Source organism: Capricornis sumatraensis, chromosome 16 (genome assembly GCF_032405125.1).
Source record: "Capricornis sumatraensis isolate serow.1 chromosome 16, serow.2, whole genome shotgun sequence".
In the NCBI taxonomy this organism is placed as follows: Eukaryota; Metazoa; Chordata; class Mammalia; order Artiodactyla; family Bovidae; genus Capricornis; species Capricornis sumatraensis.
The window spans coordinates 26374493-26393206 of record NC_091084.1 but is presented as its reverse complement, the minus strand read 5'-3'; the positions used below and the strand labels follow the sequence as shown (position 1 = coordinate 26393206).

General features: G+C 48.8%; 1 protein-coding gene and 1 non-coding gene across 2 annotated transcripts in view; both read right to left on the bottom strand.

Moving 5' to 3' along the window:
• Positions 1–10291: 10291 nt before the first annotated feature.
• HTR3B (5-hydroxytryptamine receptor 3B) overlaps positions 10292–18714 on the bottom strand; it is a 40746-nt gene continuing 32323 nt past the window's right edge. The window contains exons 8-10 of the mRNA XM_068987965.1: positions 12271–12481; positions 11702–11884; positions 10292–10524 (exon numbers count right to left, since the gene is read on the bottom strand). Of these exons, the coding sequence (XP_068844066.1) occupies positions 10292–10524; positions 11702–11884; positions 12271–12481 (627 nt within the window). The remainder of the gene's footprint in view (positions 10525–11701; positions 11885–12270; positions 12482–18714) is intronic.
• On the bottom strand, positions 11229–11332 carry LOC138093335 (U6 spliceosomal RNA). Its single transcript, XR_011146068.1, has one exon. It is a non-coding gene; the product is annotated as a U6 spliceosomal RNA (small nuclear RNA).

The following is an 18714-nucleotide window of genomic DNA, read 5'->3' as shown; positions in this document are numbered from 1 at the left end:
TGAATAATGGCCCCCAAGATACTCAGGGATTAATCCCTGAATCTTTTGAATGTTACTTTATATGGCAAAGGAAGTTTGCAGGTATGATTAAAGATCTTGAGAGGGTGAGAGTCTCCTGGATCATCCCTGTCTGCCTTAAATGTAATTACAAGTGTCCTTGTAAGAGGGAGGCAGAAGGAGACGCGATGACAGGAAAGGAGGAGGCCGTGTGATGTCAGAGGCAGAAACCAGAGTGGTGAGCCTTGAAGGAGGAGGAAAGGGATGCAAGCTGAGGAATGCAGGCAGCCACGAGAAGCTGAGAAAGGCGAGGAAACAGATTCTTCCCTCAGAGCCTCTAGAGGAGCCAGTCCTGCCCAGACAGCTTGACTTTAACCCTGTGAAACTGATTTTGGATTTCTGACCTCCAGAGCTGTAAGAGCACATACCTGCATGGTCTTAAGCCACTATATTTTTGGTAACTTGTAACAACAGCCATAGGAAACTACTACAGGTCAGTCCACAGGCAGTTTCCCTTCACAATCACTAGCACAGGTATGTTTTCTCACGACACATAGAACCTCAGACTCTCACAGACTCACGTTTGGGCAGGAGGATGCTGCAATGTCCTGGATAATGGCAGCCCTGATACCATTGTGTTGCTCCCAGTCGATCCGTCTCATCCCTCCCTTATCTCTTCTCCTCTGGAGCTTTCCAAATGCTTTCCAAAGGTTTTGCTGCTCTGGAGCAGCATCCCTGAGAAGACCTTCTCCGTCTTCCTGCTTTGAGTATCTAATTATCTAATCCTAAATGAAGAGTCTTCCAAAAATGTACAGCACTTTGCACATTTGATGATATAATCACATTTATATGCTTGCTGTTGCTGGTGATCGTCAGCCTGGAGACTTTCCTCCCCTCTGGGTCCCCATAGGTGATTTCAGGCACATAGAGAGCATAGCATGTCCCCTCATTTCCTGGGAACCTTCCAAATTCTAAAGCTCCACTTGCCATTTCACCAAACCAAGGTTGAGCAGACCAGCCCCTGAGTATTGATTCCCCCATGGACACAGATCACCATGGGCAGGGGTCCCAGGATAGGGCTTTTTATACAGTAGTCAGCACAACAGTCCTGAAAGGTAGAATTATTATTCCCTCCTTACAGCTGAGGAAACTGAGGTTCAGGATACTGTGGAATGTGATTAGAAACCAGATATGGTGACCATTCATACTATGATCCAAATATTCCAACTGTCTCCTTTTCTGGGCACTTGGAAGAACCAATGAGTCAGTTCTTCGCATCAGGGGGCCAAAGTATTGAAGCTTCAGCATCAGTCTTTCCAATGAATGTTCAGGACTGATTTCCTTTAGGATGGACTGGTTGGATCTCCTTGCAGTCCAAGGGACTCTCGAGAGTCTTCTCCAACACCACAGTTTGAAAACATCAATTCTTTGGCGCTCAGCCTTTTTAATGGTCCAACTCTCACATCCATACATGACTACTAGAAAAACCATAGCTTTAACTATACGGACTTTTATAGGCAAAGTAATGTCTCTGCTTTTTAATACACTGTTTAGGTTTGTCACAGCTTTTCTTCCAAGGAGAGTCTTTTAATTTCATGGCTGCAGTCACCATCCACAATTTGAGTGACCTCCCCCTCAAACACACACACACACACACACACACCCTCTACTGTTCAAAAGAAGTGGCGCAGGTGACTGCAGACCTACATAGGAAAAAGCCGGAGCTCTGCTCAGTGGCCTTCAGTCTCCAAGTTCAGGGAGCAGGGAGAAGCGGCTGATAGACAACAGGGCAGAGGGGCTAGGGGAGACAGGCCAAATGATCAAAAGGATCAGCAGGCTGTTGGGAGCCCTAAAGGCCTGGATCGCAGTCCCAGAGCCATCTCCTGCAGCCCCAGAAGCAGTGCCCCATAAAACCAAATGGGTGTTTGAAGCCAGAGAAAGTCTGGGAGACAAGAGAGCTCTCATCTCTCCCGGGACTGGGCCGGAGACATGGTGGCGCGAGGCGCGGGTGGGGAGACAGAGCGTCGCCTCCACTTAAGTGCCTCCTCCCAGCACTGGCACCTCTGGAAGGCAGGCAGTGAGGGGGCGACTGTGGCACGGCGTACCCTCTCACCTGGGGTTCTTCTTCTCCCCAACCCCAATACCCAGAGCTTTGATCAGGGGTGGCAGCAAAGCTCTTGTCCCCCTGCAGCTTGCCAGGCGGCCTTCCGGGGAAACTGGAGCGCAGATTAGCGTCCTCATCCTGAACTCCTAGTGCGCATGCTCCGTGCAGGCTTGCGCAACAAGCCCGCACCCACGCTCGCGTCTTAGGTGTGCTGCCACCGGATGTTCTGATGCGCCAGATTCTGGGGAGTGGCGAGGATGTGGGTGAACAACCGTGCTACCTGCGTCAGAAGGCCAGTCCCTTAGAGGAAGCCCCTCCCATGAGGGAAGGGATTCAGACGATGGAGGTGCAAGGAGACACGGTGACCAGGCTGGCGGGAGGGCTCAGGAGTTTGCTGCACTGAGTTTGCTCCAGCGTAAGTGTGCTCTGGAGGAAAGGGGGTCGCCCGATGGCTGGTGCTGGCAGACTGGTTCTCCAAAAACGAGGATGTGTGCTGTCAGGGGAAGGAGGACAGTGGCAGGGGCTTCACTCCCCTCTTTCTTTGGACGGCACACACAGAGCCACCATCTGCCCGCAGCCTATAATTCAGCCACCCAGCTGCACTGCTCTGATTGTGGGGAGGGCAGATTACCGAGTGGAGCGCGATGATTGGCAGGTGCCTGGGGGCCCAGCTGTCCTGGTAGCAAAAACGGGCTCCACATGACACTGTACAGCCCGAGAAGGCCCAGCTCCCAGGACTTCTGTGCGTCTCCTTCCCAAAACGCAGACTGGCCCGCTTTGCCTTCATCATTCTTTAGACCCAGGCTTCTCCAGCTGTCAAGTGCAAGTGAATGGTCCGGGATCTGGTTAGGATTCAGATTCCAGTTTAGAGCCTAAGATTTTGTATTTCTAGCTAGTTTCCCCATGCCCCTGCTGCTGCTGATCCAGGTACCACGTTTTGAGTAGGAAGTCTTTAGAGTTTACACAGCTTTTTTATGTAGATGATCTCTGGGCTCACCTAACAACGCTGCGGAAAGATGGTGACACTATTTATTAATTGCTATCGTTCTCAGTGCCTCCAATACACAGCACTGAGCTCAGCACTTCATAAACCCTACCTCAGTCCTCACAGCACCTCAGCAAAAGAGTTCTTTCTCAGAATTTGCAGATGAGAAAAAAACTGACATTTTGAGATAATCCATAACCTACCCAGAATCATAAACCCCATGAGGGGTAGAATTAGAATTCAAATTCCCATCTTCTAATGCTGGGTCCCTCCTCTAATTATACATAATGTTGGCAAGTTTAAGCTTCTTTTAAAAACTGATGGTCAAGGATGAAAGCTCTGGAGCCAGTGTGCCTGTGTTTAGCAGAGATCCCGAGTCTGGACCCAACTCAGATTTCAGTGCTAGCTTTGTTACTTGCTGGCCTGGTGGCTCAGACAGTAGAGAATCAGCCTGCAGTGCAGCAGAGCTGGGTTCGACCCCTTGGTTGGGAAGATTCCCTGGAGAAGGGAAAGGCTACCCACTCCAGTATTCTTACCTAGAGAATTCCACGGACAGAGGAGCCTGGTGGACCATAATCCATGGAGTAACAGAGTTGAACACAGCTGAGTGACTAACACTTTCACTTTTCACTTTTTTTCTTTGTAACTTGCTACCTGGGTGATTTTAGCCAACCTGCTTAACCACTCTATTCCTGTTTCTTTCACTGAAATGGGGATGATAATCCTAGTTACTCTGAGGATTATGCAGTCAGCTTTCTGTCTCTGTGGGTGTGGAACCTGCAGATATGGAGGGCTGGCTATAAGAATCTTGAGTATTTACAGATTTTGGTATCCATGGGAGGGGTCCGGAAGCCAATCCTCTTTAGATACCATGGGACAGCTGTATATACCATGATATCTCATATATATGTATAATCTTTGTAATAACCATAGTATTATCTATCTATTGTTGAACTTAAATAGTTACTTCTTCAGCAGTGATGGACTTATTCAGTATCAGCAAAAAATTGCAATCTGGGGTCTGGAACCATGGCGAGTGCAAATCTCATGCAGCAAGGAGAGAAGAACTCTTTCATAGAGAGGAAAAGGAAGCTGCAGGGGCTAGAGTGAGCAGAGAGTCCACTTCGGGAATTGAGAAGTCTAAGCAGAGTGGCTTTTCATTGGTTGAGCTCTTGCCAGGCTAGAAGAGAATGATTTTCCTTCTTCCTGTTGGACTTTGCTGTCATCTCGGGTGTGAGAACTCCCCCTTCTGACCTCCCTATTTTAATTGAGGTTCCTGTTTATTAATGTTTATATTATCTGTCTAAAGAGATTACAGAGAGAGCACTTAGAGAAGTGTCTGGCACCAAAATCAGTGATATTAATTACTTGCAAAATGGCGATATGGATACTAAGGATAAAAATTATCATTTAATCATGGCCTTAGCTTGTGTCAGACACTTTTCTAAGCATCTTAATGTAGTAACTAATTTAATTCTCATAATAACCCTATAATCTAGGCATAATATTCATCACACTGTATAGAAGAGAAAACTGAGGCCCAGAGCTTTCACGACTTGCCCCAAATCACACAGCTAATAAGTGATGGAGCTGGAATTTGAACCCATTGGGGTTCACACAACACATCTTGACAGTGATTGAGTGTTTCCAGTGTACCAGGCACTGAAAATACAGCGGTGAACACAATAATCCCCCTGCTTTCCCAGGACTGACATGCTAGGGGTCCTAGAATAACACCCGCTGAGCACTCAGCATAGTGATTGGCACGTAGCAGAATTAGCTCTGCTTGCTCTCGTCCTCTTTTCTTGCCTGTGGCAGACATCACTAATTGATCACAGCACAGCTGTGATTCTTCCCCACAGAGCTGGCCTGTGGCCCAAAAATTGGTCTCAAGGCAGCCCTCCAGGCAGCCTCTGCCTAACCCTCAGGCCTGCACTGAGACCAGAGCTATGTGAGTTCTGAGTGACTGTGCTGCAGTGGGACAAATGAGCGTTTCTGCCCCCAAAGCCCGTGGTGTCAGCACCAGGAGGAGGCAGTTAGGACAGAGATAGATAGGGAGGCGCTTATGGGGAAGAGCAGAGAAGCCAAGATTGACCAGGGTGGTGGGTAAAAAGAATGGCCCACAGCCCTCAATCCCTGGTTCTTGGCCTGGAGCTCTCCAAAGAGGATGAGCAGGGTGACGGGGGTGGACTCTGATCAAGGGCTGGTCATCTACCTGAGGTCTGTCCCTCGTGGCGCCAATTAGGACTGAAAATCCAACAAGGCTCAAGTGGGCCCCGGGTCTTGGGAGCCTGGTCAGCACCTCCTCCTGGTGCTGACACCACGGGCTTTGGGGGCAGAAACGCTCATCTGTCCCACCACAGCACAGTGACTCAGAACTGTGCTAGGCTCGGGGAGAAGTAGAAGGCGAGGTAAGGGGTAAGTAAGGGGCTCCCCCACCCAGGCTCTGGCGTCTGTTGCCTGCCACCCAGCCCGCCCACTGCCCAGCAGTCGCTTCCCAGCCAGCAGAAAGCCGGGCTGCAATCCCCACTTTATGGTCTCTGCTAAATGAAGCACGAACTTAACTACATCACCCCTCTCCAACCCTGATAGGATGGGGAGGGGCTGGAGTGGCATGCTGGGCTGCTTCAGCCCCTAATCTAATCACCGGTGTGGGTCATTTCAATTCCGCACACCGGAGTGCGCTGGGGGCATGGCAGCTCATAAAAGCCTCCATGCTGGTGCTCAGCTAATTGTGAAGCGCTTACTGTCTTGCAGGTGAATAACTCAGGACTGAGAGCTTCCAGCTGCTGAGATGGCATGTGAGCCGGGAAATGGGACAGGGAGAAGCCTGGGATGGGCCCTGTGGCAGGGAGAGAGGCATCGCCTTCTTGGAGGGGACACAGTAAGTTGGGTCTCTGCCCTGGGGTGACCACTCACCACCTGGGAGTTGGCAGAGAAGCTCTTTACCTTAAACCCGAAGACCTGAAGTTTTCTGGAACCTGAGAACCACAGACTAGGGTAAAAATTTAAACGCTGCCCCTTTCTACTAACCTTGCCTTTAGCTATATAATTAGATCCCTGAGAAGTGAGAGGGCCTGGGAGCCCTTAGGGCTGTACCCAGGGGAGGGCTGATGCCTTCGGGGGCAGCTTTGTACTGGTGGCTCACAGGGCCGCTCTTTGGTTCACTTGAGGACCTAAACCATCCAGCTTCAAGCAGGCCCCTGGGAGACTGGCTGAGTCATGGAGATATAAGAGACCAAGGGCTCAGCATCCTTAACTACAGGGCTCCTCTCCTGTAAGACAACTGGGGGGAGAGGTGGGGATGTCCTGGGGGGAAAGTGAGACCCCTGTGGAGGCTGTGGGAGATCATAGCAGAAACCCTTGCAAGTTCTCCTGAGATAGAATGGCAGACGGAGGGCTGCCTGCCTAGCCAGGGGCTGTGCTCCACCAACTCTTTATTCTAGACATCAGTGAAGTCTCCAAGAGCTGGAGCTGTGATTTCTTGGTGAGTGCTAAAAAGACTTGAGATTCTGGGAAACAGCAGATGGTAGGAACAATCACAGCTGGGAAAATCCCATTCTTGCTCTGTTCCTCAGTTTCCTTCCTCTGTGAACCAGGAATCATGAGATTGATAAGCATTTGGAGAGGCTGAGCCAACAATGCTTTGGAAGTAAGGGCTGTTGGTGCCCTATCTTCCTCCCATTGCAGAGGGGCCCTCTTCCAGGAGCGGTGCTCTAGTGCCATTTGCTAATGACGGCTTTACTTCTGGATGCTGACCTGACCCAGGGCTTAGCATGCGTCCCCAGCTGCCATGTTGCGATCAGGGCCACCTGGCAATCGGACAGAGGAGATCCACACACTGGGGCCACACTCAGCATCCATCCAGGGTTCACTCCCGAAGGGCTTTTTCTTAGAGGCTGACTTTGAGAACCTGGGAGCTATTCCCTGGGCAGGGGAAGCCAAGGGAACTGTGTGGGAAATAGGAAGTCCCTTGGGCAGTACCCCCCTCCCCCACCAACCCGAGTTGCCCACAAGGAGGTATATAGTGGCTTCAGTCCTTGGCCTTTGGATTCTGGAACAAGGACACTTCTGTGGAATCCAGCCTATAACTGTATTCTGATAGAGATTGCTAGAACAGAACCTCATGCTGAAGACTCAAGATTGGAATCCATCTGCTGATAGCAGGCAAGCCTTTTTATTTCATAATACATGACTTATCTTTCAAAGTGTGCTTAAGTACATTGCTTCATTCTCATCCTCAAAATTCTGTGATATGGGCAGAATAAATATATGCAGTTCTGATGTCAAACAGGGTAGGCTGAAGCTCGGAGAGGTCATTCTCAAGGTCCCCTGGCTAGGTAGTGATGGAGCCAGGAGCAAAGTCAGGTGCTTTCTCCAAGACAGGTGGAAAGGATGGAGACCCTGTAGTGGGGACTTACTGCAAACCTTTGCCTCCTCTAATAACCGAGGAAGTGAAGAGAGATTTAGGGATCAATTTAGAGGCTAACTGAGCAGGTCAAGGCAGAGGAGGCCAGGAATAGGAAGTAGGAATCGAGGAGAGAAACAGGTGGAAGTTTGCATGGACACTTCCTGTTCACAAACTTCTTCTGCTCATTTCATTAACAGCAGCAGTGGAATTTCATGGACAATTGGCGTTGAGCACTAACTGGGAGGTAATGAGAGAGGGAGGAGGCAGGTAAAGGCTGTTTGAATTTAAATTCTCTTTCTTTGGGGGGATGGGGGGCAGATTTTTTTTAAGGCAATTTCAGTGCTGGAAAAAGTTGCAAGCAAACAGCAGTCCTCTGTAAGCAGTGTTGGGAGTGATGCCTGTCTCTCAGTCCCTCTGTGTTCTACCCACCAGATCCTAGTGGCTGTTCTGAGTGAGGGATGCCGAGGGCCTGGGTGTCTGACCCTTGGCAGATTCAGTCCCTCAGACTTGCGGAAACACACTAGAAATCTGTCCTCCATCAGTGGTGAGCTAGAACGTGTATCTCTGCAATAGTTACAGCAGAATTACCATGAAAAAAAAAAAATACTGTATGGACCTGGGCCAAGATGGGAATGAGTTAGAAATAGAAAAGATTTCTGTTCTAGGAGTGTGTGATTGATCTGACAAGTGATGCATGCGTGCACACACACACACACACAACACACGGCCATGAAATATCCAAGGAGAGGAGGATGAGATTAGGTACATCTAAAGTTAGAGGAGAGGGGACAGAGTCATGGGGCAGTCAGGTGGGAAGGGTGGGAGAAGGAGGCTGGAGTTTGAGCAGCGTCTTCACACAGGGACATACAGATGGATGAAACAGAAGACTAGAAGTACAGGCTTGGGTGGCAATAAACCCTTTCCTGAGGAGGCTGGCAGGCAGGCTGGCTTGGCTAGATTGCAGACTGTAATAGAAAACAAGAGGGACTGGCTGTCCGGTGATTAAGACTCCATGCATCCACTGCAGGGGGCATGTGTTTGATCCCTAGTTGGGGAACAAAGATCCCACGTGCCATGTGATGTGGCCAAAAAATAATAAAAATTATTAAAAAAAAAAAACAATGAGAAATGAAGAAAGTCAAACATTGTGGAAGGCTTGAGTTCTAATCTTAGTGTTCAGGTTATGAGGTCATAGGAAATGGCATAAGATTGGTTCATCAATCCAGAATTGACTACTGAGGAGACTGAACCAGAAATTGGTTAGTTACCCAAGTGCAAGGTGATCAGGGCTCATCTATCTAGACAAGAGGCTGTGGGCACAGATGGGAAGCTAAGGGGCCATCGAGACTCTGATGGCTAATTTTAAGTGTCACCTTAGCTGGCCAACTGATATTTGTTCAAAGCTTATTGTTGATGTTTCTTTGAAGGTGTTTCTTAGATGTTTAAAGTCTTAAACCAGTAGACTTGGAGTAAAACAGATTAACCTTCTGAATGTGGGTGGGCGTCATCCAGTCACTTGAAAGCCTTATAGAAAAAGACCAACCTCCCCAGAAGCAGAGAGAATCCTGCTAGAAGACCAGCTTGGGACTCCAACTGCAATTCTTGCTTGGGTCTCTAGCCTGCCAGACTACCCTCTGGATTATGGACCTAGCAAGTCTCTACAGTCAAGTGAGGGTTATGGGCTGAACTGTGTCTCACTCAGATCCATGTGTTGAAGTCCTAATTCCCAGCACCTCACAAATGGGTGTGCATATAGAAAAAAGGGGCTTTTAAAGAAGTAGTTAGGATTAAATGAGTTCCTTAGGGTGGGCCACTCCAATATGACTGGTGTCTTTAGAAGAAGAGGAAGCTTGGACACATATGTGCATACACAGAAAGAAAGACCACATGGGAACCCAGGGAGAAGGCAGCCACCTACAAGCCCAGGAAGAGGCCTCAGAATACACTAAGCCTGTCAACACCTCAACCTTGGACTTCTAGCCTCCAGAAGTGTGAGAAAATCCATCTGTTTAAGCTCCCACGGTCTGTGGTATTTTGCTATGACAGTTAGAGTAGGCTAATGCAAGGATAGTGGATTATAAACTCCTTGAAACTCCCAAGGGCCATGCATTAAGCTTGTTCCCCCAGCTCAGCACCTCATGCATGGTGTGTGTTTATGAGACGTGCTAGGTCTGGATCCCTTCCAATAGGAACGCACAGGGGAGATGGACTCACCTGGGATGGTGGGAACCAGGGCTCCAGGAGACAGACATGACTCCAGGATTCAGAACTTTGTGTTCTGGTTGGAACAAGGTTCTTCAGAAAGCAAGTCAAGTGAAGAATGATCTGAAATGGACTTATTCTGTATTCTCTGGTATGCCTAACATAATGCCTGGGGCTTCGTGGCCACTCAATACAAGTTTCGCTGAATGACTAAGTGAATAAGTAACCACAACAGGACTGGAGATGGAGTGCATTCTTAACACCTTTTAAAAACCAGTTTAAACATACACGTATGTTTGCATGTGCTTAGAAATTTTCTGAAAGAGGCTGCTAATGGTGGTCCCTTCTGGGAAGTGAACGGGGTAAGAAGCCAGGCTTACTTTTCCGTGGATACCTCACACTGTTCATGCATTTTCATCATGAGCGTATTACTCCTCGGTCATTCAATAGCTCATTAGATGATGTGTGTTCTGGGGGCTGGAGAGCTTTTTAACTCACCGTTCCTCTCCTTCCAATATTCCCCGAAAAAATGTTCAGCCTTCCCCAAGTGCCAGGAGAGCCCATGGATGGACACTAGCAACCCTGGGTCTTCCTAGCCACTCCACGACACCCAGAGGGAGCTCAGGGTGACGGCATAGAGCCCCAGCACAACAAGGTAGCTTTGGAAGAGCAGGCGGTCAAAGCGCTCCAGGAGGGCCAGCCACCCAAGCTCCTGTCGGTCCACCTGGTCCTGGGTTTGGAAGTAGCTGCCGATGGAGCGAAGCTGGGACCAGACTTCCATCAGGGTCCCTGATGGGGCCTGGTACTCTCGACAGACGGAGGACTCTGCGTGAGAGGAAGATGCTGTAGGTGAGCCAGGGGACACCATGGCTCCGCCTGCCTTTCCATCGAAGCCAATGGCCTTATCCTTCAAGGAAGGCTGAGGGCAAGTGGCCAGTGGGCTGCAAGATTGGGGATTCTCTCCCTACCCACTGAGGGGAGGCAAGGCTGTGCTGAAGGAACCCTGGAGAACACAGCAAGCAGGGTGATGAGTCTAGGTTACATCCTTCTGGGAGATTTTTCTGAGGTAGCACAGCCCTTGTTGACTTAGAGCTTTAGGGCAGGAATGGTTCTTCTTTAAATTGAGGTATAATTGATATGTATCATCATATTAGTTTCAAGCATACAACATAATGATTCAATACTTGTATATACTGTGAGATGATCACCATGATAGGCCTAGGTAACACCCATCATCTCACGCAGTTACAGATTTTTGTTCTTGCGATGAGAACTTTTGGACTATAGTGTCTTGTTTACTTTCAAGAATACAGTAAAGTTAATGAGAAGTTGCTGTATAACAGGGAGCTCAACCTGGTGCTCTGTGACAACCTAGAGGAGTGGGATGGGGTGGGAGGTGGGAGGGAGGTTCGAGAGGGAGGGGGCATGTGTATACTTATGGCTGATTCACATTGTTGTATGGCAGAAACCAACACAACATTGTAAAGCAATTATTCTTCTTAAAAATAAATAATTAAAAAAAACACAGTAAAAATATGTCCCACTTCACACCTTTGCATGTCATCCTTGCCCAGGGGCCATACTCATCTTTGTATTACTACCGTTTTAGTATAAGTTCTGCCAAAGGGGGCACTGGGGTGACCTGTATATTTCTGCACATTTGGCAACTAGAACCCAAATGTATACAAACTATTTGTGCACGTGTGTGTGCGTGCATGTGTGTGCAGGCATTCTGCTATTCTGAGGTCGGTGGCTCCAAACTAGTAAATAAAACTAGCTAAGGGGACTGAGGGGCTGATCTCTAGGCTAACATGAGGCTTTGCATAGAGCCTGCAGAAGACTGTCTTGTCTCCACAGAGTTGATGTAAAATGCAGGGCAGAGGCTAAGAAGCAGATGTTTCCATTTTTTCACACAGTGATGCTTGGCCTACTGCTCCACCTGTGGGGACTGGGGCTGAGTGATCAAGTGAGACAAACAGGGACCTCAAGGCTTCTCACAAACCTGCTACCCCAGCAAGCTGGGCCCCGGGATCCATTCGAGGCTGGTCGGTTTCTGTGTCCCCTCGAAGACACAGGAGGGTCTGCTCCTGCTGGCTGCACTGCTCATCATAGAGGAATTTGACCAGCAGGATGGACTTGGATAAGCTGAGAACCAAGAAGGCCATGCAGACCGTGAAGAAGACCCCTGAGGGAAGGAGACAGCGGAGGTGGGGTTAGCAGGAGTCTCTGGGCCCCTTGCTTCCCTGTCTGAAAGGCAACATCAGATCTTGGACAGAAGTAATGCCAGACAGGCACCTGGACTCCCCGGTGGTCCAGTTGTTAAGAATCCACCTGCCAATGCAGGGGACATGGGTTCCATCCCTGGTCCGGGATGATCCTACATGCCCTGGGGCAACTAAGCCCAGCGAAGCAGCTCCTGGACCCACCAGCCTAGAGCCTGCGCTCTGCAGCTGGGGAGTAGCCCCTGTTCCCCTCAACTAAAGAAAGCCTATGTGCAGCAATGAATGCCCAGCACAGTGAAAAATAAATGAATAATTTTTTTAAAGGCCTGGTGACCCCGGGGCTGCTCACCAATCAGAGGGGTGCTCCCTGCACTCCTTGGCACCTCGTCAGACATGTTGACCCTGAAGACGGTATAGCCCACCAGCACGCTGGTCTTGAACAGAATCCTGGCTTGGCAGGTGGGCGGGAGGTAGAAGCTGCCCAGGTCCACGAGCATCAGGAAGATGCTGGGGATCAGCAGGCTCACCACGTAGACCAGAGGGTGCCTGCGAATCACCACCTGGGCAGGGACAAGCAGTCTGTTGACAAGAGGATCCAAGCCAATGGACTAGCCAAGAACACTGCCGTCCCAGCATTTTTACATAATATGAAAAGTCTACATAATTTATTTTTATTTTTTAAAAACTTATTTATTTAGCCGTGTCGGGTCTTAGCTGCAGCACATGTGATCTTTGTTACATCATGCGTGATCTTTCACTGTAGCACACGAAGTCTCTAGTTGTGGTGTGTAGGGTATTTGCAGCCCACTGGTTCCAGAGAGCACAGGTTCAGTAGTTGAGGTGCATGTGGGATCTTAGTTCCTCCACCAGGGACTGAACCTGTGTCCCCTGCATTACAAGGCAGATTCTTGACCACGGGGCCATCGGGGGAGTCCCTCTATGTTGTTTGGAAACAGAAGGTTATTTTGTGGTTTAGAAAATAGTGGGGTGGGGTGACCCTTTAAGCTCTTCTGCATAACTAATATGGATAATATTATTCATAATTATAAGAAGAGAAGCCACCATTTATTTAGCACCTGCTGTGTGCCAGGCACTGGACTAAGCGTTTCATATGATTTGTCTTCTTTAGTCCTCACAGCAACTCTGGGGGCTGAGTATTATAACCTCCATTTTAACCAGGAGACAGAGGATCCTAGAGACTAAATGGCTTGTCCAAATTCACATAGCTGGAGAGTGAGAAACTGTTTTAAAATCAGGTCTCACACCCAAAATCTTTCTTCTTAAACCACTTAGTTTGCAAAATATTACACTGGTTTTGGTTTAGTCTCTCTTCTTACTTGGAATGCACACGCTTTAGTACCTGTGTGTGTGTGTCAGAGACTGGCTAGGAGCAGATGGCACAATGAAACTAGGAGGGCTGAGGCGGGCTTGACAAGAGGTAGGCGGGACATACGGTGATCACAGGAGGAGGGCAGTCCCCCAGGGACTGGGGCACTGGCTGAGCTGTTCCTACCTGTAGGCCTGAAGGGGCCCAGGGCCGGCAATGTGGTTGAACCTGAGGGGAGAGGAGGCTGGGGGGACCTGTGGCATCCTCTTAGGAGCCCGGCCCGCGGGTGGAGGCTCCTTGGAGTGGGGAGAAATGGAAAGATAAATTCGTCACTCGGTCTCCCCCTCCCTCCAACCTCTAGCCACTGCTCCCCCTGCCTGCTGCTCCCAGACTGGACCAGGGCTCCCATCTCTGCAGGTCGCAGTCCAGCCTCCAAGAGCAAAAGTAGCTGTGAAGTGGGGCAACCACAGAGATCCACCAGGGCCCACAGCATGGCTGGGCAGAGAGCTGGTCCAGTAGCCGGGAATTTTTTTTTTTAATTAATTAATTTATTTCTTGACTGTGCTGGGTTTTCGTTGCTGCCCACAGGCTTTCTGTAGTTGCGGCGAGCGCGGGCTCCTCTCCAGTTGCGGTGTGCGGGCTTCTCACTGCGGTGGCTTCTCATTGCAGAGCACAGGTTCTAGGGTGAGTGAGCTTCGTTAGTTGCAGCCTGTGGGCTCTAGAGCGCAGGCTCAGTGGTTGTGGTGCAGGGGCTCAGTTGCCCTGTGGCATGTGGGCTCTTCCTAAGCAAGGAAACAAACCTGTGTCCCCTGCATTGGCAGGTGGATTCTTAACCACTGGGCCGTGAGAGAAGTCTTATAGCTGAGAATTTAAGTCTCATAACATTACAGTGAGAGCCACTGCCATTTTGTTATACCCAGCTTCTCTGGGATGGTCATAGGACGTGTCTATAATGAACACAAAACCTATTCTCATCCTTCCTGGAGAGAAACAGGATATGACAGGGCTGCTTTCCCCATCAGACTATGGACCCTTTGAGGGTGAGAATAGTAATTTTTAATCCCTCATGGGGGCAAAAATAATGCCTATTTTATGACAGAGGATGGGATGGTTGGATGGCATCATCGACTCGATGGACTTGAGTTTGAGCAAGCTCTGGGAGTTGGTGATGGACAGGGAAGACTGGTGTGCTGCAGTCCATGGGGTCACAAAGAGTCGGACATGACTGAGCGACTGTACTGAACTGATCAGTAGCTCAGTGGTAAAGAATCACCTGCCAATGCAGGAAACATGGGTTTGATCCTAGATTTGGGAAGATCCCCTAAAGGAAATGGCAACCCAGTCCAGTATTCTTGGCTGGAGAACCCAATGGACAGAGGAGCCTGGTGGGCTATAGTCCATGGGGTCAGAGAGAGTTGGACATGACTCCGGAACTAAACACACACACACACACACACACACACACACATTCAATAAATGTTCACTAAACAAATGAATATTCTGGGCCCTGTGCTGCTAGATTTGAAGAAGAAACAAAAAATGTCTGAAACCTCCCATTTCTCTGATTCACCAAACAACTGAATGATTTCTGCATGTCAGAAAGTGTGCTAGACCCTTTTCCACGTGGAATGTGAGTTATTTAATACTCAGTGTGAGTTTGTTGGCAGGTAGTATGGCATCCTACTCTATAGATTTTTGAAAATAAGGTTCAGCCCCGTAAGTAAGCTGAGTAAGTGGGATGTGCCCATGCACCTTCTGGTTCCAAGCTCTGTGCTCTGTCCCAGACAGCCTCCTCTCAGTTTGATCAGACCTCTAAGCTGAATTCAGGGTCTTCTCTCTCACCTTGGCCTCCCTGCCTGGAAGAGAATTACTTCCAGACGGAGTAGAAGGTGGTGGGGCAGGAGCCTGGCTGGGTGAGATGAGATGTCACCTTGCTGGTGGGAGTCAGGGCTCCTCAGCCTTTGGGTCTTGAAGCATATCCTGACTCAGTGGAGCTCAGTAGACCAGGGCCGTTTGGCCAATTGTAGTCTGACTGTGGTCTTCCGCGTTAAACTTAATTGCCTGCAAACATCTAAACCAGAGTGACACTCACTGTTTTGCCATCATTTGGTTAAAATACATCTTTACCAAAGTGCAGTCAACAAGAAAAAACATGAACTGTCAAAACCCTGCATCTCTTTCCTTGCTTTGTCGTGCTGTGACAGGCATGGCCGCGGTAGGTGGGGTGGGGAGAAGAGAGTTCAGGGCCAGAGTCCACACGAGGTCTTGCGTTGTGGGCCCCACCTGGGCTGTGGGATGGGGGGCGACCGAGTCTGCTGTCTCTGGAGGGTAGAAGCAAGAAGACCCCCCGAGACTTCATGGTGGACGTTACATAAAGGAGATGAAGAGAATAAGAATGCTACCCCAAAGAAAAGCACAAGCAGGCATGTTTGGTTAAGCAGAGAGAGCCCAGACTTAGAGTCAAAGAACAGCAGAGGCCCCGAGCCCCTCTGTTCCATGTGCCGGTTTAAGGGACTCTGGATGGCATCAAACCTCTCCAAGCCTTGATTTTCTCCCCGTTTTTAAAAAACAGTTTACTTTTGCCTCGCCAAGCATCTTGGGTACAATTGAGATCAGCTGCTGTACTCTTTAAATAAAGTTCCCACGTAAATAGCACATGCTGAGACGATTCCTCTCCACCCAGAGGCTGATGCTGAGAGTGAATAGAAATCTGGGTCAGAACCAAAGAGGAGCAGTGTGGCTCCTTAGGGTCCCTGGTTCCCAAGAAAGTGCAATTTCACCGAACCTCAATGGCAAGCCACTCCGGTGTTCTTGCCTGGAGAATCCCAGGGATGGGAGAGCCTGGTGGGCTGCCGTCTCTGGGGTCACACAGAGTCGGACACGACTGAAGCAACTTAGCAGCAGCAGCAGCAGCAGCAGCGTGTTCCGCAAGAACTGAGAGGCTGGGAGGCAGGCTGGCTTCATGCAGTCATAGGGAGTCCTGCACTTAGAAGGGCCCCATGCTTGGCTTGGTGTCATTTTGATGTTCTAATAATTTTTAAGCAAGGAACCCTGCATTTCCACTTTGCATGAAGCCCCACAAATTTATGTAGCCAGTCTCAATGTGAGGATATTCCTCACTGGATATCGAGAGTAGTTGAAAGAAGAGAGGAAACAGGTAGGTACAAGGGTAGACAATTAGCTTGGGCTGTGAGATAAAGCAGAAAGTTCTCCAACTCAAAAAATTGTGTAAGTTATAAGCTGACATAAAATCGTAAACTTAGGCCTTCCAAAACCACTTCATCCATTCTTCTGCCTTTTAGCAAGGATGAGCCAGTTCTTAAGATGGATCAAACAGTACCTGTAGTTTTGCTTTCCTTCAAGAACAAAGGACCCACCTTTTTCTTTAGGATGATTTGGGGGCAATACTACCTATGGACTAGTCTCCTTTTCTCTACAAGCCCAGTGCAGACTAAAGAAACTCTAATTTTATCCCACAGTTTTGAGAAATGTTTTGTTCCCATGATCTCATTTGATCCTCAAAGCCCTTTATGCTCATGTTCAAGAAACATGAATTGAGCATGAACAGAGGTCAGGCACAATCCTAAATATCAGAGTTAGAACTGCTGACAGGACAGGTCCCCGCTCTCGCCCCTGACTCCTGACCCCATGTCTTATGGGATCAGGAACCAGATTCTGACAGTTAGATGCTTCACAGGCCTGTAGACAGAAGTTTGCCCCAGAATGGACCATACCCAGAGTCTATACTTGATTTGATGAAAACATTTGGGACTTTCTGAGTGTACATTTAGATGATATTTTCATCTTAGAGGGCTTCCCTGGTGGGTCAGACTATAAAGAATCTGCCTGCAATGCAGGAGACCCAGGCTTGATCCTTGGATCAGGAAGATCCCCAGGAGGAGGGAATGGCTACCCACTCCAGCCATAAACAGAGGAGCCTAGCAGGCTGCACTCCATGGGGTCACAAAGAGTCAGACATAACTGAGTGACTCACACTTCACTACTTTTTGGTCTTAAATCAGTACTGAAATGGGTTAAGATATTTGGGATGTTGGGATAGGGTGGCTATATTCTGCATGTGGGACAGATATGAATTTGGGGGAGTCAAAATGTGGCAGACTCTACTGGGTTGAATGCTGTTGTTTATCACCAGTTCTGTCCAGCTCTTTTGTGACCCCCATGGACTACAGCCTGCCAGGCTCCTCTGTCCATTGGATTTTCCAGGCAAGAATATTGGAACGGGTTGCCATTTCCTTCTCAAGGGGATCTTTCCAACCCAGGCATGGAACCTGTGTCTCCTGCACTGGCAAGTTGATTCTTTGCCACTGAGCCTCCTCGGAAGCTCCACTGGGTTGAATAATGCTCCCCAAAATTCATGTCCTTCCAGAAGCTCAGAATACAGCCTTATTTGGAAATGAGATCATTGCAAATGAAATTAGTTAAGATGAGGTCTTACAGAACAGAGTGAGCCCTTAAGCCAATATGCCTGGTGTCCCTGTAAGAAGAAGAGAAGAGACATACAAAGGATAATACCTTTGTAAGCATGTGAAGATGGAGGCAGGCATTGGAGTGACGCATCCTACAAGCTCAGGGAAGCCAAGATTGTTAGCAACCACCAAAAGTTAAAGGAGAAGCAAGAAGCAGACTGTCCCTCAGAGTGCCCAGAAGGAACCAACCCTGCCTACATTTTGCTTACAGGCTTCTGACCTCTAGAACTACGAGAGAAGAAAGTTCTATTGTCTTAAAGTGGTACTTTGTTATGGCAACCCGAAGAAACTAATCAGGTGGGGACTTCCCTGGTGGCCCAGTGGTTAACAGGCCAGGCTCCCAATGCAGGGGGCCCAGGTTTGATCCCTGGTCAGGAAACTAGATCTGGCATGCTGTAATTAAAGGATCCTGCCTGCTGCAACTAAGATCTGGTACAGCCAAATAAATAAATAATTTTTTTAAAAAGTGGGTACAGGCGACTTGGCCAGTAACACACAGTGGGAAACTGTCACAAAATGGACTGGAACATACTGCTTCTCTTTAGCTGTGTGTCAGTCAAGTCCTGGTTCCACCAGTCACCTGTTATCCTTGGTTAAGTTGCTTAAGTTCTCTGCACCCCAATTCAACCACTTGTAAAAATGTGGATATGTGGAGTCCCCATCTCGTAGAGACGTAAGGATTAAACACGGAAACTTTTAAAATGGTGCCTAATACAGACTCAGTGCTTGGTTTTTGTGGTCGCTGTTATCATGCCTCCTTGGGCAGATTTTGAGGCCCATGATAGGAACCTAGAGTCTTGTTTTATTCATGCTGGTGTCCTCAGTGCTTAGCAATGAGCTTGGCACAGGATAAGAACTCAAAAGAGGTGTGTCGAGTTGTATTAGAGTCTGCTAATAATGGTTCTTTTAGTTCCAATGGGTAAGAGAGTGGAGTGAGCCCAAAGTGGGGCTCCCCTCTTGAAGTCAGTCTTCTGGGGGC